The sequence below is a fragment of the Ursus americanus genome, chromosome 25, assembly GCF_024610735.1.
Source record: "Ursus americanus isolate L20-20 chromosome 25, mUrsAme1.1.p, whole genome shotgun sequence".
Taxonomy (NCBI): domain Eukaryota; kingdom Metazoa; phylum Chordata; class Mammalia; order Carnivora; family Ursidae; genus Ursus; species Ursus americanus.
The window spans coordinates 16,393,738-16,417,649 of NC_142151.1; the positions used below are offsets into that span (position 1 = coordinate 16,393,738).

The window sequence follows — 23,912 nt, forward strand, 5'->3', positions numbered from 1 at the left end:
ATAGATGTTCTGCTCTGCTCCTCCCAAGTATGTTAGAAGGAGAGTCTCCTCCCTTACCCTAACTCCGGACTCTTTCGAAGGAGTTTGGCGGCTCTTCTGGTTAACTTTAAATTGTGTGATTTTTAAGTGACCATACTTTTTTTTAAGGTCTTCAAATGTGGCTGGACTTGTAATAATCTTCTTATCTAAGATGGTTGAAAGAATTTAGATTATATACCAGTATTGTACCCAAAAGCTTTCTAACGATTCAGAAGACAATGTCACATCTTCAGAAGCATATCTTGGTCTCATTGTGAATTTTGGGGGGATGTTCCCCTCACTCTTACGTCTGTTTGGAGGCTTTAATCTCTTCCCCTTGATTGTCTTATTTCTGGTGTTGTAGGGACCAGGCCTTGGTTCTTGGGTCTTATTCATTCATTCATTTAATTAATCAGTTTAGCATATGCCTACTTCAGGGCCTTCGTACTTGCCGTTTCCCTGCTTGTGGATGTTCTTTCCACAGATCCCTTTCATTCCGTCTGTATTTGAATTTCACTCTTGAGAGATGCCTTTATGATAACTCTGTTTAAGTACAGCTACCTCTCCCCAACTCCATCACTCTCTAACTCATTACATTCCTTTTTTTTCATAACACTTATCTCCACCTGACATGTATTATATATTTATTTGCTTCTTGTCTTTCTCTTCTAGAAAATCAGCTTACAGTGGTGGGAGCTTTATTATTTTGCTTAGTGGTCTCTTCTCAGTATCTTCAGCAGAGTCTAGGACATAGTAAGCACTCAAGGACATAGCGCTCAGTGAATATTTGGTAGATGAATGCATGAATGACAGATAATGTCTCCAATTCTTCCAGTGGGCCTACAGACACCACCCCCCCACCCCCACCCACTCCCACCCCCCTCCGCCTCAAAAAACTTCTGATGACCTGCAGTGGGCTAGGGCTGTGAATTGCATGGGAATTACTTAGGAACCTTGTTTATATTCAAATTCCGATTCAGTTGGTCTAGTATAAGCCCCGAAAGTCTGCATTTTTAGCAGGCACCCAGGTGGTATCCATGCTGCTGGTCTGTGGTCCGCATATTGAGCATTGCAGGGGTAGGTAACCACATGAAAGATGGAATCTCTGTTTGGCTACCTGACTTTGTCATCCTAGGTAAGTTTCTTGGAGACACTGTTGCCTATTGGTTAAGCTGTATTTCTTTGGTTAGAATTCTGTCTCTCTCACTTACTAACTCTGACCCCAAGCAGGTAAATTATTTAACCTTTCTGTATCTCCATTTCGTCTTTTAAAATGGGGATCGTGTTAGTACTTACCTTATACAGTTGTCATGAGGAATGACTAAGTTATTACTTCTAAAGCACCTAGAATAGGGCATAGCACACATACCCCCAGTGAATCTTAACTGTTACTATCATTTCTTTGTCTCCTTGTGCTATTCTGTTAAACTACATCAATAGATTTAAGATACATTTGGGAGACAGAAAGTTGTTTAAAGTATTTGTAGGTTATGAAATAGCGTGATGTCTTTTGTGAAACTCCTAATCTCGGAAGACAGTGCTTTTACTAATGAACAGTGCAGTACAAATCATTCTTCTTATGTTGTCACAGCTGTACTGTGTACTTCCCATCAAGCACCAGAAAATGAGGGGAAAATGAGTGGGCACTCCAGTTTTGTAGGAAAGTGTCGTGATATATGATATTAAGCATAGGGCATAACATTGTTTTATTCATCTCAGTTATGCATTAAATAAACCAACTTGATTTTCATTGATGATACGGAAATACGGAGGCAGGAGCCCCAAGAAGCAGTGAGAACCCAACTGATACTTAATTTCATTCATCTTATAGTAATTGGGGCAGTGGAAAGTATGGGCAGAATTATTTCAAAGAGAGATTTTGTTTTTCATTTTTCAAATAACGAATGAAAAATAAAGTTGTGTTCCTCAGGAAAAAAATTTACATAGTTCACTTCTTTCACTGACTAAAAAGTGTAAAAAATAAGTTTTTAATTAACACAGAGGTGTGTTTTTTTTTTTCCTTTTGTTTTAGGATCAGATTTTATTAAGACCTCTACCGGAAAAGAAACGGTAAATGCCACTTTCCCAGTAGCTATAGTAATGCTACGGGCCATTAGAGATTTCTTCTGGAAAACTGGAAACAAGGTATATTATTGCCAACAAATCTTTCTTCAGAGTAAAGATAATGTTATTTATAATACTAGTTACAGCCACAAAAACTGTCTTTATATGCAGAAGGTGTGAATGAGTTACCTTTATGAAGATAAATGTTTAATTTACCTTTCTTTACAAAAGAACACATTCATGGAGAAAAATGTGCGATTAACAGAAAGTGAGTGTGAGTGTGGGAGTAAGTATGTGTGATCAAGATGTAAACTCACTTTATGTCCTTTTATTAACTGAAGACAATTTTATCACTGACAAGAGATTCCTAAATGGGTTCTTTAACGAACTAATTCTGCTACAACATAGAGGCTTTCTGGTAAGGCGTTGGCCAGCGAAAACAGGTTAATGCAGAAATTAAACTTCCTTGAGGAATGGAAAGAATTGCAGAGTAACATTTATTGAATGATAAGCTGTGGTGGTGATATGAAAAGTATGCAATATAATGGGAAATAATCTTTTCCTGTCATTATTGAAGGACACACATAAATTGGTTTTTCTGTTGGGAAACCCCCGGTCCAGAAAAACTTATTACTTTTAATAATATGAGGTGAAGAGAAAATTCTCGAGGAGATGAACTTATTAAACAAAATAATGAAATGCTGTGAAACAGCAGGGAAAAGGTAGCTAGACGTTACATAGCTCTTGAATTAAATATCCATTTTTGCGTTTTATGGCAGTTCGATGTGCTCTTTGGAAGACTGTTAAGCTGAGGAGGGTATGTGCTAGCTTTTGTCAGCTTTTCGAAAAATAATACGTATTTTTTGAAACATATGAAGTTAAAAAGAAAAACGTGTATGAGGTTTTTTAAAATGAGTTTGGATTTTCCTTTTCAAGTTGCTTGTTTAGCTGCAAATTATCTCAAAGGATTTTTTTTTACACATCAAAGAGAAAGGTAGTTTGTTTGTTTGTTGCTGTTGTTTTTTTTTTTTTTTAATGAGACTGTCCCTTCCTCAGAAGGCATCTTTTAAAAACCAATCTCTGTATTTCTGCCAAATGGAAACCCAAAAAAGACCTTTAATCCTTTGCTAACTAAATGTGATGACTTTAAATGTGACTCTACCTTGGGTTCATTTTGGAATTGGAGACCGTTTTTAGAATGTACTGGGTTTGAGAGGAAATGAACTCCTTCCAGAATTTTCTCCTTCAGAGTAACTTCCTACCTTAAAAAAGTCCAAATAGGAAAGATAGCTACTGTGACCTTACATATGACAGTTGACTCTGTCTGAGTAACCTCTTCTTTGGTAGCCTTTCTGCACTGATCCAAATAAAAAAATGTTTAGCCATAAAAAAGAGAGCTGTCTTTAGTCCCCTCCTCTGAGACCACCACTATTCATTTAGACCAGTGGTTCTTATTTTCCACCAAAGTACAACAAAATAAACGTGAAGCTTTTTATGCTTATAGATGCCTGGGCCCTCATCCCGAGCACTTCTGGATGAGGGGTAATCCTCAGGCATCTATATGTTTCATAAGCTTCTATAATCAGGATTAAAACTCACCATTAGAGACACAATCCTGCTGTGTTCTCAGCGAACATTTATTGAGTAGTTAACTGTGTGCCATGTTAACCTATGTTAACAGGGATACAAAACAAACAAGTGCCTTCCCAGGAGAGCTCGTAGACGACAGCAAAGAATTTCAATAAAAGTTTTAGGTGCTCAATATTCTAGGCCAGAGTACGGTAAGAAGGGACTTTTTGCTGTCTTCCAGTACTTCTTTTTAATGGTAATGACCCTTTCCTGAGCTAATAAACAAAATTCATCCCAGTTTTATTACGAAACAGACGGATGCAAATCAAATCATACTCATTTTAATCACGTTTGATTTCACACCGTGAGGACCCATGTATGTATCTGCAAATCAGGTGTATCCTTTCAGGCTGTTGACAAGTTGCCTGGGCAGCCCTTTGACTGTAAACTTTCTACATCATTGATTTAAGGGGTGTTTTAAAATGTGATGGGCCGTCTTCCAGACCATGATTAGTGTCAGTCTGAGCAGCAGGGGTTTAATATTTCATAACTGATTTCATTGCAGATTTATGTTTTCCATATTCTCTCCCTTAAAAAAAAAAGAATAAACTTATGCTAGAACCTCTCTTTAGAAACGTTGCCAGACTTGCTGACACAACTGAACTATATAGAAAAATCTATATGCAGCACAGCCTAATTGACAGAAATGTGCTTATGATTAACATGTATGCTAATATCAGCTAATTGATTTTGGGGGGCCTCTTCTCAGTAAATAATCTCATCCTGTTTATCTCCCCTACTCGCCCCATGTCCCTGCCGTCTTTCAGAGCCACTTGGGCTCCAGGGTAATAGGCATATAGGGTTAGGATCAGTGTCCAGCTGCTGCTTAGCCGTGTGGCAATGAGTGACTGAGACAGGGAAACCAGTCAGGAGACCCACCGATACTAGTGACAACTGATGAGGGTCTAAACTAAAACAGCAGAGGTGAGAGTATGGAGGATGTGTTGGGGGGGGGAGGGGGAAGATATAGAAGTTAAGGAGGGAAGATTGGTAGACTTGACTGTTGATTGATTGGGTGTGGTGTGGTGGAGAAAATGGCGGAGTCCAGGTTAACCCTGAGGTTTCTAGCCTGGGTTAATTATGGGGCCATTCATTTACTGTCTCTCTTCTCTAGCATTCTTGTAGCCATTAACCCCATATTGGTGCTAACCTGTTGAATCAACGGCTCTTAGTGTTCAAATGCCTGAGCTTTAGTACTTGGGCTCTGTAGTGTTTTCTTGATTGTTCCTGTCTGTAGATTCTCCACTCTACTGGATTCAAGTTCTTGAGACAAGTAAATCCAGATAAGCAGACTTTACTGTTTATAGAACACATTTATCCATTTCTAATGGACTCAGGACATCATTTGTAAACATCAGATATTGGCTGAGTCGTGCTGTTTTATGTTCACCTTCAAAGACTGCTGAACTGTGAAGAGCTCCCACACTGTCTTTTTCTCCTGTGCTTATGTAACTGGTCTGGCTGCTTCATAGAATTCTTTCCACTTACGACTTAGAAGTCCCTACACTTAAGTTGATGAAAATAACTGTCAACATTCCTTCCTGATTGCTGCCAGTTTGGTTAGTGTGGCCTAACTGATTCTCCTCTCTTGCTTTGAATACACGTATGTGTCTTTTGCACCTCAGAATGAAGGGCTGAGAGGCGCCTAGACAGGCTTACTTGTAGAAATGTAGAATGAATGGGCTTTTGTGATATCTGTTTTCCTCATTTATTGACACCTCTCTTGTTTATCCCCGGTTCCCAGCTATAGTCTAGGTGGTTGAGGTTTATGACTTTCCAATAAGTGCAATGTTAATGAGGGTTATTAACACTCATTAGTGTCTTCTCAGAAGCAGTGACATTCTTCCCATTAATCTTGGAAAAGTCATTTTGTAGTGTGAATGGGCGTGAGTCAGTGATCTAAGCTCTTTTGCTGGGTGAACTAAAATAGACTTTAAAAAAAGAGAAAGAACGAGAATCCAGACCCTGTATTAACGCAGTACCATTTTTTTGTCGTTGTTAAAGATTTTATTTAGTTTTGAGACAGCACGAGAGCGAGAGTGTGCATGAGTAGGGAGAGGAGCAGAGGGAGAGAATCTCCAGCAGACTCTGTGATGAGTGCGGAGCCTGACCAGGGTATGGATCCCAGAACCCCGAGATCATGACCTGAGCCGAAACCAGGAGTCAGGAGCTCAACCACCTGAGCCACCCAGGCGCGCCCGTGCGGTCCCATTTTTTAAAGCACTCCAGTAACAATAAACCTTGCTCTTTCCCACCGTCCCTTGTAGGTAGGCTTTAAACCAGCAGGAGGCATCCGAAGTGCCAAGGATTCCCTTGCTTGGCTCTCTCTCGTAAAGGAAGAGCTGGGAGATGAATGGCTGACGCCAGACCTCTTTCGAATAGGTGCCAGTACTCTGCTTTCGGACATCGAGAGGCAGGTGTGTAATAATCCATTGTCCTTAGGACAAATTGACAAGTGTGTTTTTGAGAAAGAAACGAAAAATCCCTTATTGGGCTATGAGAACTAGAGAAAAAGCCTCATCTGATTTACCTCATTGCACCCAAACCTCTGCTTTCATCCAAGCAAACCTCCACCTGAAGTGGGTTGAATGGACACGAGAGCGAGAGTGCGCATGAGCAGGGGGAGAGAATGGACAGTCCGCTGAAATGTGTAATATGGGCTTTATGATGAAACATTAATTATAGTTATTATTATTTAATAGTATAATTATTAATTGATATATATGATGCATGATAATTATTAATTAAACTCTGATTTTCCTCACAGATTTACCATCACGTGACTGGAAGATATGCTGCCTATCATGATCTTCCCATGTCTTAAATCAGCAACCAGTTCCAGAAAAGTTCTTTAGAGCAACGTTTAAAATGTGTTTCTACAGAGTTGCTAAAATTGTTTAATTAAAATATGAGGGAATGAATAGGTAACTGACTTTTTTTCCCCTTAAAATTTTCACTGAACTTAATTCAAAAGAAAAAAGAAAAAAACAACTAATACATACACGGTATTTTTTTCAGCATCTCTGAAATGGCCCTAATTACTTGAAGATCTGTGTTGTTAATTTTGAGAAGATTTTCGCTTAAAAATTCTGAGTAAAATATTAAGGATAGCTTTGACAACATTAAATTCTAAGGGGAAAAAATGTTAAACTGCCCAAGAAACGGGCCTTAGAGAAAGAAAGCGCAGCCTCCCTGAGCTACCGGCCACACTCTAATGACTTCAGGAGTCACTGACTTGGCACTAATTTCCTGCCATGAAAATCTGTCTTTAATTTTTGCAACAGATATGCTCTTTTATTAATTGTTTTGCTAATGAAACTTCTGCTGTTGTTACATGGTATTATGGCTATTGCATTTTTTAAATAAAAAAATCTCGGTAGTTTATTTTTTTGGAAAATAAAAACACTTTAAATTGTGACAATACCTACTGAAAAATGAATCATTAAACATAGAAAGTGGTTTTCTCAATGGCTTTTTGAATCTCTTTAGTAGAGTCTGCATATTTATATCATAAAGCCCCTTAGTAACACTATGAATGAATACGACTTACGTATCCATCCTGAAACATGTAAGATTTCCTGGCATAGTGCATAGGGGAAAAAACAGCCAACATTAAGGTAGCACTGAATACGTGTTAAGCTCTTTACATAGATCAATGTATTTAATCCTTATTTAATCCCTGCAACAGTACTGATGTTTCCGTCCTTTTATGCAGACGAGGGACTGAGGCACAGAGAGCTGAAGCAACTTGTCAAAGATCACAGAGCTCACCATCGGCAGAGTCAAGAACCAAGCCCAGGCCGACAGGGTGTGTGCGGTCCCCCGGGGTGTGCACCACTGTCCCTCAGCACACGCAGGCCCATCATCAGAGCTCAATGTCCGCTCTGGGGAATGGTTATCTGCTTTGTGGGCTACTCGTTCCTTGGCTCCCTGTCCCTCCCAGTGTTCCCCGTCTGCCATTTTTGTTTGCATGCACCTCTCCCGCGTGATACAACCTACGTTTTCTTAAATGGGGATTTTCATGGAGCGAGGCTCCAACTACTCATAAGTGGGAAACCCCAAACTGGGCGGCCATTTTGGTTTCACTGTCTGATTGTGGGAGGGTAGCCAGCCTCTTCCTCGTTCTAGCCCTGTGACCTTGGTTCAGTCAGTTCACATCTCTGGACCTCAGCTTCTTCATCTGTAAAAGAGAGGGGTTGGGCAGGCGCTATCAGGGTCCTTTCAGACCTAAAATTATATTACCCTAAGGATAATTATAACAAATTCTAGAAGATGTTTTATGGCTATAAAGAGAAAACACTTTTGTAGCAAGCTAAATTAGAATTTGCCTCTCGGGAATCAATTAGGCAAGTCCCCAAAGCAGCTCTCCAACTGTAAATGAAATGACTAAAATAAGAAGGGAGAAGAAGTCCTGCTTTCCCCCATTCCCTTAGCAGAAAGCTGACTCTTGACTTACACTTTGGATACGGTCAGTAGCTCCGAATGCCATATCTACCCTCATAACATGGCAGCCCAGGTGTCCACAGCACAATGGCCAGTCACCTTTAGAGAAGAAACTTTGCAGAAAAATAATTACATTCTATCACCTTTGAAGCTATTCCAATTTCACAGGGGTTTCTGTTTTCCTCCCATTAAACCCAGCTGGTCATTTTAGTTGATCAAGTGAACAGGCATCATTATCTTCAATTCTAATTTATATGAGGCATCCACTGAAATCGACCCCTGCGGACAATTATAGATTCACATAGGAAATTAAGACTGTGAGTCCCTCAAACCTATTAGAGGCTGATGAGCATGGCCTGATCTGAAGGTACATAATCTTATATTTGGGGGGACAATTTATTCCAAGGACTATCAGTCTCTTCATCAGGAATGTCTGCCCCTTACCTGGCTCTTGAAATCAAATGTAACACAGATGACTTTAATGGGCGGACCCTAGTAAATGTTGATTGCTATGAAAACATGAGAGGAAGAGGTCATTTTCGAGGTGACTGTGATTTACTGCAAGCAAATGTGTATACTTTAGAACGTGGACAGCAGGTGCTTTATACGATCAAAAAATGAGGGCAGTGTCCTGTGTTTAAAGCTTCTAAATTAGTAAAGCAACCCACACCCCAGTTGTCCCAGTTGCTCAATAAAGCATATTAGACCTTAAAGTTACTTTTTAAACAATAAATCACATAATTTGGGGGCTTAAAGAGACTCCAGAGAATATGTATTTCTAACTACCATTCTTTATGGAAGAAAAGAAACCGAATGTGGGGAGGTCACTTACATAATAAGACCATATAGAAAGTCAGAGCTGAAACCAGAGCTTGGGTCATATTTTGGCCGTGAAATATTTTACAAAACATAGCCAGGGCTTCGGAACTGAAAGTTTCTTTCTTGTTCATACACTCTACCGCACCTAAGATTGTTTGTCAGCGTGTGAAATTCAGACTTTCAAAAGGCTCACTTTTGCCTCTGAAGAGTCTTCTGGGAGTCTTGGGTGGCTCAGTCAGTTAAACATCTGACTCTTGATTTCGGCTCTAGATCATGGTCTCAGGGTTGTGGGATCCAGTCCCGTGTTGGGCTGTGCCCGTAGCGCAGAGTCTGCTTGTCCCTCTCCCTCTGCTCGTCGCCCCCCCCACCCACTCATGCTCTCTCTCTCTCAAATAAATAAATGAAATCTTTCAAAAAAAAAAAAAAGTCTTCTAAATAGGGTTTTAGAGACCATCTGAACTAGACCAGGAGATAGTGTGGTTAATTCTATCCGTTAGACTTCCCGAATTTGGGGTGACCTCAAAAACTGAAATTTAAAAAAAAAAAAAAAGTTGAATGTTGCTTTATTGTGTTTATTATTTTTTTTAAGGACAAAAATGAGAAGGGGCTTGTTTGGATTCTGGTTTGTCTACAAGTGGAGAAAAACGACTAGTGCAATCACAAAACAATTTCATAATTACAGTATCTTTGCCTCGTTCTAGATTATTTCAGCGCTAACAGGAAATTTAGGCAAATCAGTTTGCAGGAAAAATAACTTCTTACTAAGGAGACCTGTGTAAAAGCAGAGACTGTTAGGAATCCTATCTGGAAGGCTCATCCTCTGTGCACAGAGTCTCTGTCTTGATGGAGCAGAAGAGTTTGCTAGGCCGTATGTAGATGTCTTACACAAACCACATCTAGAAAAAAAACAACATTTAGAAAAAAAACTTTTAGACATTAGACACACACACACAAAATTTAGAAAAAACAATTTATACTTCTCGTACAGAGAGAAACCAAAATTAATTTTTCTTCTACCAACCTGATGATTTTTTGATGCGACATAAATAGGGCCAGAGTGGAGATAGAAGAAAGAATTTGAATAGATCACACTTTCAAAGGAAATGAAGCCTTATGGCCATTTTGGCACTAAGAAAAAGGTATGAGGTGAAATCAATTTCTACATTTGTTTTCCTGATCGTGCTCAAGAGTCTGGCCTCCCAAAGGAAAATATGTATTTTATAACCACCACCAAATGATCCTTTCCAGAAATGACCACAGGTAACATCTGGCCAATATATAAAATATGTAGTAAAAATAATCATTTTTAATTAACTAAAACCTGCTCAGGAGAGAGAGTCAGAGGACTATCCATCTGGTCAATTCTTATTTAATAGGGCAAATGAGGATCAGAATGTTTAATGCAATATATGTGAAATACTTAGTGACCTTACAATGAACTAAAACTTTTTTTTTTGTTAGGAAGAAAGGGAGAGGGGGAAGAATCAGAATATCTTGATATGACAGATCTAAAATTTGATTTTTTTTTTTTAGAAGTACATGTCGTACTTTAAAACACAGGTAGAATATAAGAGACCTAGGTTTTGTGGCATTATTTTCTATGGGTCGATGACAGAAAGTGTGTTTTAATCTACTCGAATGTTAAAATGAGGTGGTACTTTATTCTGGCGATTGACAAGGATGACAAAGAGTTTTAAGTGATTATAAATAAAGGTAAAAGGAACTAGGATTATTTAGCCCAAGGAAAAGATCGAAGAGTACTTGATGTCTAAGTCCCAAGAAAAGTTTTATATTGGCTTCTAGTAACCAAAAGTTCTATATCCCCTCTGTAGAAGAAGAAATGAGTGTATGCTACATGAGAAGTTAGATTAGCTCTAGGGCAGAACCTTTAATAGTCTGGAATGTGCTATTAAGAAGGTACATCTTTCTCCTCCTTTCTCAGAAGTAGATTGTCCTTTGATTGGAGTAGTTTAGTTGTGCTTCCAAAGAAAGTGGTTCTCAAACTTTAGTATACATGAAAATCACTGAGAGGTTTTTGGTTTTTTTAAGATGTATGTATGTATTTTAGAGCGAGACAGGGGGGCAGGAGTGGGGCAGAGGGAAAAGGAGAGAATCCTCAGGCAGACTCCACGCTGAGCATGGAGCCTGAATTGGGTCTCAATCCCAGGACCCTGAGATCGTGACCTGAGCCGAAACCAAGAGTGGACACTTAACCGACTGAGCCACCCAGGAGCCCCGAATTTTGTTTTGTTTTGTTTTGTTTTTAATAAAACACTGAATTCTGGGCCTCACCCCCAGAATTTCTAATTCAGTAAATTGGCTGTGGGGCCTAAGAATTTGCATTTCCAGAAAGTTCCCAAATGATGGTGCTCAGGAACCCTGAGAACCACTGGACTGAAACGCCTTGTACTTGATACCTAGATTCCGAAGTAAATGCATCTCTTCGTGAATAAAATCCACCAGCCGCAGTACTTTTCTATCTCGGGAAACTGCAGGATGAATGTGTATATTTGCTGCTTTTCAGAGCCATGAACAAGAGAGGGAGCAATGGCAATGATATTATCCCTTAACCCTTTCACAGTAGGTGGCAAACGGGACTACACTTGGGGCTTAAATGCAAGCTTTGGAGCCCAGAATAAACATGTCAGATGAGCTAGGATCATTATGCAAGGCTTTCAGCAAGCCGAGGTAGCAAGTTTCAGCTATATTTGATCTTATCTATTTGGAATGCTTTGACTTCGGTGATTCCAGTGTAACTGCACTTAAAACTAAGACCTATTGTAACGGAGCCCATTCTTTAACTTGTATTTAAAGTAGATAACATGTTGGAGGCAAGGGACGTTTCACAGATACTTGGCTTCTTAATTTGAAGCTACTGAGTAAGTGATCTCTAGGAAATAATGAAAACATTAGTCCTTGGTCTTTTTAACACGAAAGGATGTTTGAAATTTGTTTTTGGTTTTTTTAACTGTGTGTTCTGCCACCATTAGGCCTTATCCGGCATGGTTCATAGTTGCAAATAACACAACTCCCCTCTACCTAGAAGGCAGCCAGCTAGGAATAATGCCCAAAGCGCTCTTAGAGCTGCTCCATTCTTCAGACACTGTTACCACCGCAGGGAGGTTTGATACCAGAACCTCTGCCTTTGGCGTCTCTGAAAGCTGGAGGGAAACTTAGCACAGTAGCTAAAGGTGGACTCCCCCCATTGCTCTCTCTCGGGTGTCAAAGTCCTGGGTCATTGTGTCTGAGTGTTGGAGCCTCAGTCACATGTCTGTACTTGAGCTGTAAAGGAAGTTGGGAAAGCAAGTTTGGCCTCCTTGGGGAAAGGGGCACATGGTATTTCAAAGATGTTGGGTGGTCACTCATCATGACGGTTTCAACCGCAATATAATAACGTAGTACTGGAGAGATCATTCATATTTTGTGCTAGGGAAGGATTCATTGCCCCTCAGCTGTCTTTCCACTTCTTGTGAGTCCCTGAAGTTGAATTCTGCAGAAGCTGCCCTTCGTCTCTTAGTCCCACACAACAGGGCTAGAGAAGTCCTATGAAGTCCTTCCTATAGTCACTCTCATTAGCAGTATATGACAGGGCCCTTTATAGTTAAACTTCTATATCTCTAGACGGCTATCTATTGACTTCCTACCATGAGTAATGATGAAATTAGTTTTTCCCCTTGCTCCCCCTATCTTCCTCCCCAACGCACCTGATTCTTGATGATCATATAATTTTTCATACCATATTCTTTGGACTTTGAAATGTACTTGTAGTTTTATTACATGATTTATCAGCTTCCATAATCTTTCTATCTTCTGCTCTACCAGATGAGAAAATCAGCATATTGACATTACTACCCACCATCTGTCCTCTTCCCCTCCAAACCTTTGCTATATTATTTCTACATCATTAGAGTTTATCACATTTCAATTCTGTTCTGTGACCATAATCTCCACAATTATTTTAGTTTTAGTCCTACAGTTAAATGAAGTCAATACTTAGGATCAGTAACCCGCTTATCTCTTTGCTTTTCAAAATTTGTCCTGTAGTGGTTTCTTCAGGAAGGGCTTGGGATATATTGCATGAGTTTTTGCAAGCTCAAAAATGTTCATTTTCATTATACTCTAATGACTCTTTGGCTGTGTATAATTCTTGGATCATGTACTTTATTTCCCGAGGACTTTACTATTATACTATTGTTCCAGTGTCTTCTAGCACTGAACATTTTTGTGGAAAGTAACAATCCGACCTAAACTTTTTGCCTTAATGGACAACAGCTTTTTTCTCAGAGTTCTAGCCACTTTATTAAAATGTGATTCAGGGTTGAATGTTTTGTGTAAATTTTTCCCAGGGCTCGGTGAGTACTCTCAGTCTGTAGAGTCATGAGTTATATTTCTGAAAAGCTACTTTGAAGCGTATCTTTAACTTTTTTCCTATTTTATTATTCTTCAACCTCTTCAGGATATTAGTTATTGCATATGTGAAGGCCTTTTTATCTGTCCCGTCTAGCTATTACTCTCTCATAATTCTTTTGAATTTTTTTTCTACGTCATTGAATTGCACTCTTTTTCTATTCCTCTTATCCTTGTTTCTTTCCATGTTTTTAACAGAATCTGGTTGCTGCCAGTGAAATGTTTGATTCCTGGGCTCTGCTAAATCATATTTCATTTCCTATTGACTTGCAGTATCTTCCCTGAGCTCTTGTATATCCGATATGAGCTCTTGCTTTATAGGTATGGGAGCTCTGTTTAAGTCTTTTACCTTTCAAGTTTTTGGCAATATTTTTGGCCCAAATGTTTATTTGTTTTATGGAATTTTTTGTTGTTGTACATTCTTTGCCTTCCATTTTATCTCTGTTTCTTCTCTTATTTTTCTATAGTAGCATTACATGGGTGCTTATTTTTGAATGAGGTCATTTTTTTTTCTGGACCAGCTATTGACAGGAGGTTTGTGTGGGAGAGATGCCATGTCCATGTTTTCCACTAGCAGGAATTCTTCCTGTTTTCAGATACATAAGCTCCTTATGACACAGAATTGTGTGTGTGTGTTTTTTCCTTAGCAACCAGAGATCAGGGGCTTTAGGGCTACTCACAATGCTGTCCTGCCCTCTGGCTCTGTCTCAGCAACAGGCTACTGCTTGCAAATTTGGGGTTGCCATATGATTTTTCTGATAGCCTTATCTTCCCTGCTTTTCTTTGATGCCCAACTGGGTCCAGGGAAACCCCTGCTGCCAGTCCATGTACTACCTATCCCTATCAATCCCTAGAAGTTCTGGGTCTGTCTCCCTAGGGTGGGCCACCTGCTTTGATCTGCTGCCTTTGTCTGAGCCCACTAGTTGGAATTTGTAACGATGTTCCATTTAAATAGGAAAAGTTGTTAATTGTGTTTGGGGTGAATATAAATTCTGACTCACTTTGAAATCAGTAGCAAAAGCAAGAGCAATTCTGAAACGGAAAGTGCCAAGAAATGGGGGGTGGGGGCTGTAGTGCCTGAGGCAGCTGGCATTACTCAGGATCTCACTCTCAGATAAAACAGCTTCCCAATTGGACTATGGAGGGGAATAATAAATAAAACTGGGCTTGGAAAGTGTCTGGCATGTAGAAAACTGTGCAGAAAGTTCTAGTTCTCTCTACCGTCATCATGACACTATTTTTAAAAGGTGGAAAATCACACATGTAAAAATATACTATTGGGGTAATAACAATCTAATCATTTTATGAGTATAAACATGCATCTGCTCTAGTTCCTCCTACTGGGCATTCTTGAAGCCCATCTCTAAGCAGCATCAAAAAAGAAGATTCAAAATAGGAAGCCATTTCCCATGCTTCTTCTTCTTCTTTTTTTTTTTTTTTAAAGATTTTATTTATTTATTTGACAGACAGCCAGCGAGAGAGGGAACACAGCAGGGGGAGTGGGAGAGGAAGAAGCAGGCTCCCAGCGGAGGAGCCCGATGTGGGACTTGATCCCGGAACGCCGGGATTACGCCCTGAGCTGAAGGCAGATGCTTAACGACTGCACTACCCAGGTGCCCCCATTTCCCATGCTTCTAACTTACTGTAATGACTGGTTTCTATCATTCTGTGTGTCATTATTGTACTAAAATTATTGTCTAGTATTTTTTTCTGATTTCTCCTCTATGGCAGGCAGGTTGCGAGGACAAGGGGGAAGCAAGGGATGGGGAGGAGTCTCGGCTAAGTAGCGTCAGTCTTACAGTGCAGAACTGGCAGGCCGATCTCTTACCCGGAGCTTTGCAAGTCTGGGACTCAAGAGCGGAGAAAACTCCAAGTCAGCAAAGAGGCTCCAAGTGGGTCTGTTAATAAATGCACCAACCTGGGTTGGGTATAGGGAAACATTCTAAAGTAAGAGATCACAGAATAAGAAGTTGGAGGCAAATGGCATACACGTCAAGCAGGAATGGTCTACGACAGAGTTCTAGATCTTCATCATGATGACACAGTAGGTCTAGAACTTGTAAAGGGACGGGGACAGAACAGATAGTCTTGTATTTGGTTTATTTGTTTGCATTACCTTTCTGCCCTCCCTAAGGTGGAACCCTGAGGGGTAAGCGTGTTGTCACCAGCTGGACCTCCCCGTTTATAATATCCAGCTAAGTACTTCATAAAAAGTAGGTGATCCAGAGTTATTTACTAATTTAAAAGGTAATTATCACTTTGGATAAATATGGGGAAGATGGGATTATAAAATAACACTGATCTACCAGATAAACATAAAGTATCAGTGCCATCCAAGTAGACAAAAGTGCAGTTTTGCTGGTGAATGCAATTCCAAAGTAAATGCATGATACATGTTTTTAGAGTAGTTTTTCATAGAATAACCACACCTTGAGTTTAATGCATTTTAATCTGGGGGGACAATGATACATTTCACCAATGATTTCTGTAATTTCAGACCTGGGATTTGCTGGATGAGTTGCAAATGTATGAAAAATGGTTTGGGAAAACAATTTTTATTCATTAAGTTGTTTGTTTTGATAGATAAAAAAGCACATATCTTTCTAAAGTGATGCTTATTTCGTGTTCTGAGTGGCAGAAAAAATAATTGCATGTTTGAAATCTTTTGAAATATGTTTTAATGCTTTTAAAATGACTTACGAGCAAATGTGCCAAATTCACCCACTTCTTAAGCCATTCTGCGGTTGAACGTTAGCTTCACTTTTTCAGCTTTATGGAACTATTTAATATGTTCTTCGATTATATCTTTTAAACTGCAGTCAGTGTCTGGACCTGGTGGTATGATTAGAACATTTGACACACCCACAGCAAGATTTTGCAAAGAAGAGATATTATAGATATTGTGTAAATGCTTGATTGAAGCTCTAAAAGTGGATATGAATATTTTTGAATATAATAGAACTATACAAACATGGTCTTATAATAGGATTTCATTGGTAGATTCAACAAGTATATGCCTGGTGTATATATACAGGGAATTAGTTTTCAGTAAAGACTAACCGCCTTTCTAATTTGAAATGTTTTTGTTTTACTGAGACAAGGTATTTAAAAAGATTTGATAAGACTATAAAATTCAGATTTGAGATCAGTCTACAGAACATCCTGGGTGCCTATTAAATGTGTGTTTTAAGTTACTGGGTATCCATGGTATTATAGAATTATCTGAATGTATATTTGCTGGTATGACTAGTAATTGATACTTCATCATACACTAAGTATGTGATAGCCACTGTTCTAAGTTTATATATATTAGCTGTTTAATCCTCACAACATGCCTATGAGATGGGTATGATTATTATCATTTCACAGAGGAGTTGATGGAGACAGAGAAAGGAAGTGATTTGGGACACCTGGGTGGTTCAGTCAGCTGGGTGTCTGCCTTTGGCTCAGGTCATGATCCTAGGGTGCTGGGATCGAGGCCCGCATTGGGCTCCCTGGTCGGTGGGGAGCCTTGCTTCTCCCTCTGTCTGCTGCTCCCCCCTGCTTGTGTTCTCTCTCCCTCTCTCTGGCAAATGAATAAATAAAATCTTTTAAAAAAATGAAAAAAAAAAAGAAAGAAAAGAAAGGAAGTGATTTGTTTTAAAGTCACACAGATAGCCCGGATTTGAAGCCAGTTACTCTTAGTTTCAGCATCTGCACTTCTAACCAATGTGACAGGCTATGTGCCAGGAGCTTTGGTAAAATGAAGCTTTTGTGCCATACTTCCAAGGAGAGGAGACTCACCAGAATTACAGAATTTCAGGGGGTAAAAACAGGCCCCCACAAAGGTCATTTAATCTAACCATTCTGCCAATGATCGTGCTCTCAAGGAGTCTGCAGGCTGTCATGGAGATGGGGAGGACTAACAATGCACTGGAATCTCTATAATGAGCTGCTCAGGGACAGAAACAGTGCCCTCCTTATAGGTTAAACATGTTATATCAGGCTTTTATTATATTTACTGCTGGGTCTTAGGATCTGGGATTTGGCCCAAGTTATTTCCAAATCCTTATATAATGAGCTGTGCTACTGCAGGTTTCTACCATTATAGCTATAAATACAAAACACACAAACACACAAAGGCATGCATCCAAGTATAAAATTACTAGGGAAATGGGAAGGATAAAAAAAAAATGAATTGTTAGGTTTGAGGGATTAACTACTGGTGGCACTGTTCTGACTAAATCTTGATAAGAAATGAGAGTAGTTTGGAAAGATTTCAGGGGCATCATGCAAGTTGAGTACAGATTTGTGAGGGTCAAATGATGTGGACAGATTTCAGATGGTGCAATGACACGCGTAAATTATCTCATAGAAAAAGGGAGACTGTGTACTTAGTGCTTCCGAATATGTTGACAGAATAAATGTCGGGGCTAAGAATCTGATAGCTGTATCAGAGATGCTGTCATAAATATCATTTCCCCAAGTTTTGGAAGGCAGAAATAGTACATTATTTGTATTTGTGTTCTTTCATGTCTTGCATATAATAGCCTGAATATCACTTGTTGAATTTATGTGTACAAAATGTGTTGTAAGCAGAGGGGAGAATATGTCAGGAGGTTAAATAAAACATCATCCAACAGGTAACATTTGAGTATGATAGGGGGTTTGTAGATAAGGGATATTGTTGGTGGTGTGTGTGTGGAAGTGGGGTGCAGGGTATGTTTCAATCCCATTCCTGTTTTCTTTCATGAGAAAGAAAGCCACTAGCATACCACTCCCCTCAGTTTCTCCTGGTTTTTCCCCTCTGTCATCTGCCTTCTGGAAAGATGGAGTGATGTAGCTACTTGTTGACTCTGGGTTAAGGAACTGGGGGTTGCATATAGCTCAAGTCTTTCCTCCTTTCTGTTCTTGGGAGTAGGTCCTTTTTCTTTCTCAGAATTTAATAATGGAGCAGAGAGACTCTGTTGGAGGCGCACAGGTGCCCAGCCCCGTCTGCATCTGGGTGGGTCTATCTGGGAAGTTCCGGGGGTAGAGTATCAAGAAGCCCATTGCTGCCCTATAGTAAGCTGGCTCTGTTCTTTAAATCAGCCCCATTCGTAATGAAAGTGATACTTGGTTCTCTCTCTGCTTGCTTTTTTGTTTTATTTCTTAGTTTATTCAGAGCTTGGAGAGGGTTATAATTTATTGAGTTCCCTCAAATCTCAATATAGCCACTGGGGACAGGCATTCCTGGAAGCGAGAATAGTATTTATAAAAGCATATAGAGCTGAAAATGCATAACGTGTCTGGGAAGGAGTCAGACTTCTGTATGGCTGTAAGAATGAGCATGATAGAATAATCGATGAAAGTTTAGGGCTGAATCAAGAAAGGACTCATGGCGTGTTAGAGAGTTAGACTTGATTCTTTGGACTTTATGTTCTCTAAGTACTGTCTGCAGAAACCCTGAGGTCTCCAAGACCGTTTCAGGGAGTCCATGAGGCCAAAACTACATTCATAATAATACTAAGACATTGTTTACTTTTTTCATTCTCCTTCTCTTCTGAGTGTAAAGAAAAGTTTTCCAAAGGCTACATGATGTGCAATATTGCAACAAATTGAATGCCAAAACAGATATGAGACTTCTGCTTCTACTATAATAGAATATCTTTTAAGCCAGTAATTAAAGAGATTTGCAAAAATGTAAAGCAATGCCATATGTCTCACTAGTGGATTTTTTTTTTTGAAAATACTCATCTCTCATAAACATGTTATTTGTGTTAACACATAATGGGTTTATTTTTTAATGAATTAAATAAAAAATTCGAATTTTTGTTTATATTAACTTATAGTAATATATTAATTTATGATATAGCAAATATTAATAAGTTAACCCATGTACATAAAAGCTCTTTGGGGCAATAATTATTAAGACAATGAAGAGGTCCTGCTACCAAAAAACTTGAGAATGACTTCTATGGCTAATGGAGAAACTTCGGAGGTTTTCTTTTCTTTTTTAAAGATTTTATTTATTTATTTGACACGGGGTTGGGGAGTGGGGGGAGAGCAAGCCCAAATCCCAGGACCCTGGGATCATGACCAGAGCCAAAGGCAGACGCCCAACCGACTGAGCCACCCAGGTGTCACAACTTTGGAGGTTTTAAAATAGAGGAGTAACATGATCTGTTTCATGTTAGACATTAAATTCTTCAAATGTTACAAAGGCTGTCCATGCTCAGTGTTGGTAAAGATGTAGGAAATGAGCATTCTTTTTTTTTTTTTAAATAACACATTTATTTATTTATTTATTTATGATTTTATTTATTTATTTGATGGAGAGATTTTATTTATTTTACAGAGCGAGAGAGGGAACACAAGCAGGGGAAGTGGGAGAGGAAGAAGCAGGCTCATAGCGGAAAAGCCTGATGTGGGGCTTGATCCCAGAACGCTGGGATCACGCCCTGAGCTGAAGGTAGATGCTTAACGACTGCACCACCCAGGCGCCCCAGGAAATGAGCATTCTTATGTTCTCTTGGTAAGACTATGACTCGGTACAGCCTTCAAATGGGTGTTTTGGCAATATGCACCAAATGATTGAAAATGAGCATATTCTTTGGCTTAAAAATTCCACTTTTAGGGATTTATCCTTAGGAAATAACTGAACAAATGTTAAAGATAGAAACACCATATATTAATATTTATTGTAGTATTGTTTATAATGATTAAAAAAATTAAAAAAAACTACCTAAATACTCATGTTTTAGGTTCTGCCAGTTTGGGAAATCACTCCACTGCATGGGCCAGACTGAGCCTTGATTCCTTCTTTTAATTATAATGAGATGGGGACTTCCACATTTCAAGAGGTAGAGGCACATGAAAGGTTTGCATGTGCCCTTTATCCTCTATCCAACTCAGTGCTCAAATAATGTTCCAAACCCAACTGCACTGCCTTCAGCCATTTGCCTCAAGGTGAGAGAGAGACTTAAAAGTCCAAAGGGTCCAGACACTCAGGGCTGGCATCGTTCCCTCAGGCCCTGTAAGACAGCAGTGATAGAAACAGTACACAGTTCTACACCCACAGATTTGACCGGGCTACGTTTCCTAGGGTAAAACTGTAAGCCCACAATAAAATTCTTTGATATCTTCCTGTTGCCATAGGTAGGATGTAAAAATATGAGTTTTTCAGAAAATACTTAAAAAAAAAAAATGAACAGAGTTCATAAACTATTCAAGCTCTAATCAAAGGATTCACTGAAGAGATTCATTTTACAACAGTGCAAATATGCAGATTTTTTAGTGTGAGAGCACATGGACCCTTGACAATATTATATTTGTCCCCACAAGAAGAAAAGAAAACGTACTTGGCTGGCACCAGAATTTTCAAACCCATTTAGTGTTTCCTTAAGAAATCCCAGTAGTAATCCAACAATAGTGAATTGGTAAAATTCTGGTATGGGAAGACTACTAGTAACCTGAAAAATGAAGAAAGATGTACTTCTTTCTTTTCTTTCTTTCTTTCTTTTCTTTTTTTTTTTTTTTAAGATTTATGTATTTGAGAGAGAGAGTGCAAGCGAGAGAGCACAAACATGTGAGTGCAGGGAGGGGCAGGGGGAGAGAATCTGAAGCAGACTCCCTGCTGAACGCGGAGCCTGTCATGGTGCTTGATCCCATTACCCATGAGTTCATGCCCTGAGCTGAAATCAAGAGCTGGAGCCTCAACCGGCTGAGCCACCCATGTACTTCTTATCTTCGTGCCACTATAGGTAAGATTTTGTCACCCTCTGGTTTCTTTCAGGATTTTTTCCTTTGACTTTCTCTGGTTTGAAATTGATATGCCTAGGTATACTGTTTTGGGTATTTATCCTGTTTGGTATTCTCTGAGCTTCCTGGATCTGTGGTTTGCTCTCTGATAATCATTGGAGGATATTCTCAGTCATTATTGTTTCCGATATTTCTTCTGTTCTTTCCTCTCTTTCTTCTCCTCTGGTATTCTCGTTATGTGAATATTACACCTTTTGTGTAGTTGTCTTGGATAGTCTGTTGTTTTTCTCAGCCTTTGTGTTCTTTGCTTTTTGTTTTTTAAGGACACTATTGATATATTGTCTAAAGACATGGATGACAAGAAGGAGGTGGCCTGGGAAGATCCACAGGCAAGGTGTTCCAGATGGAACAGCAAGCAAAGGCCCTGCCTGGAGGGGTTGACTGGAGCAGGAAGATAAGTGAGAAAAGCGTTTTGAGAGAGAGGAGATTGAAGAGGTGGGTGGAGGGCCTTGTAGGCCATGGTAAGGGGGTTGGACTTTTCTACCTAACTCAAAGTAGGTAAGGGATTGGGAAACCATTGCAAGAACGTAAGCAGAGGAGTGACACAGTCTGAATTAGGTTTTAAGATGATTGCTCTTCTTGGATTGAGAATGAATTGTAGTGGACCAGGCTGCAGAAAGGGCGGCTGGTCAGGGGGCCATTGCAATCAACTGACCACCACGTAATAATAGTGCTTGGGGCCCGAGGGGTGGCAGTGACGGTGAAGGTGGGTGGATAGTGTGCAAACACCTGAATTCACAAGTCTTATGAAGTCCAGGTTGCTGCCCCATTTTACAGATGGGGGATAGGGTAATTTTTTTTTCTTATCCTAATCTTTTGCAGATGGTTGATAGGTTTTAATATTTTCCCCTAATTCTGATTTGTAATTTTTTCATGCCCATATAGAAAGGAAAGCACAAAATAGCACCTTACTCAAGTGTTACCTCCCTATTACAATAAGAAATCCACATTTGTAGCTATCCTTTCTGAGAAAGTGCACATTTCAGATTTCTAATTCCAGCCCAGTTTTTCTTTTACCGTTTTTACATGTTGTGACAGGTGGCTTAGAAATACTTAGATTTTTGTCTCTTCATCACAACTCACTGAACATTAAAATCCAGTTGTTGGGTTTTTATTGGTTTAATATGTCTTTCAGCATTTTATTCCTCAAAATGTCATCAATAGTAGAGGATATATCAATGTCTATCACTAGTACTCAGGTGCTCAGAGGTTCTTTCTTCAGCGGTGTCCAGAATTCAGACCCTCAAAGGCATCCAACATTTCTGTTGCAGTGTTTTTTATCTCTAGCATTTTATTTTGTTTTGTTTTCCCCTTGGAATTTCTCTCTGCTTATATTGCCTATCTATTCTTGCATGTTGTCTCCTTTATCTATTAGCACCCCTAGCATACTGATCATCGTTGTTTTATTTATTTTTTAAAAGATTTTATTTATTTATTTGAGAGAGAGAGAGTGCTCACGAGCAGGGAAGGAGCAGAAGGAGAAGTAAACGCTCCACTGAGCAGGGAGCCTGACATGGGGCTCAATCCCAGGACCCCGGGATCATGACCTGAGCTGAAGGCTGAGGCTTAACCAACTGAGCCACCCAGGTGCCCCTCATAGTTGTTTTAAATTCTCCATCTAATAATTCCAACATCTCTGCCTTGTCTGTTTCTGGTGCTTAATCTGTCTCTTCAAATTGTGTTTCTTGGCTTTTCTAATGTTCTCTAATTTTTTCTTGATAACTAAACACAATGTACTGGATAAAAGGAACTGTTATAAATAGACCTTCAACAATGTGGTGATGAGGTGTGAGGGCAGGGGAAGTGTTCTATAGTCCTCTGATTAGGTCTCAGTCTTTTAGTGAGACCGTGACTCTGGACTTTGAATTTCACAAGTGTTTCTAAGTTTTTCTCTCCTCCTTAGATGGGACCGGATGACCAGGGTTAGCTGGAGCTGGGTATTTCTCTTCCTCAGGTCAGTTACACTTTGATAATACCTGACTGGGTTAGAATCTGGTTAACTCTTTCCCCCGATGGTAGGTCTTATTAAAAGGAGAATCCCCTGAGGTATTTCAAAGTAATTCCTTTCTTCTCCCCCTACGGAAGCCCATGGGGATTTTTCTCCTATATTTACTGTGGGAATGTGGTTGCACTCCTAAGGGGTAAATCTCACAATATTGTGAGGGCTCCCCTATGACTGGGTCCCTTTGGAATTTTTAACTTAGACTTGTCTGCACTGAGCTTCTGGCAATTCGTCAATTACAGTTCGGATTGTCCTACCCTGGCCCTGGTTCCCATAGTGGTTTCTGCTTGTGAGTCTCTGCGCTCCTGAACTACCACTCTTTGTATTTGCCTGTCTCTCCAATCTTGGAGGTGGCGGTTTGCCCTGAGTCCTCCTCTCTCTTGCAGATCCAAGAAGGGTTATTGATGTTTCAGTCTCCTCAGCTTCTTACTTGTTCTTAAGGTGGAGTGGTAACATCCAAGTTCTTATATGTGGAATGAGAAACCAGAAGTATAAATGATTAAAAAAAAAAAAAGAAGAATGAATGCATTAAAATTGATGTTTAAGACCTCCATTAATAGATTTAAAAATAAATGAAGAAATCCATATAGGTCTATAATCTATTTAACCATTTTTTACCAATGTCAGTTGTTGGTTTTGGTAATATAGTATAGTTAATGTAAAGACGTTACCAGTGCAGGAAACTTGGTACCCAGGAACTCTGTAGTGTATTTTGTAACTTCCTGCGAATCTGTAACTACTTGAAAATAGA

The 23,912-nt window shown here is 39.5% G+C and overlaps 1 protein-coding gene across 4 annotated transcripts in view; it reads left to right on the plus strand.

Moving 5' to 3' along the window:
* DERA (deoxyribose-phosphate aldolase) overlaps positions 1–23,681 on the plus strand; it is a 128,960-nt gene extending 105,279 nt beyond the window's left edge. For 2 of the 4 annotated variants that reach the window (XM_045781506.2, XM_045781508.2), the window contains 3 exons: positions 2,051–2,163; positions 5,979–6,128; positions 6,479–7,179. In XM_045781506.2, coding sequence (XP_045637462.2) covers positions 2,051–2,163; positions 5,979–6,128; positions 6,479–6,535 — 320 coding nt within the window. In that variant the 3' untranslated portion in view covers positions 6,536–7,179. Of the gene's footprint in view, positions 1–2,050; positions 2,164–5,978; positions 6,129–6,478; positions 7,180–7,426; positions 7,520–14,846; positions 14,994–19,696; positions 19,874–20,880; positions 21,102–21,422 lie in introns of those variants that run through there. The other 2 variants (XR_015721607.1, XR_015721608.1) reach the window with 2 other exon arrangements.
* Positions 23,682–23,912: the final 231 nt, after the last annotated feature.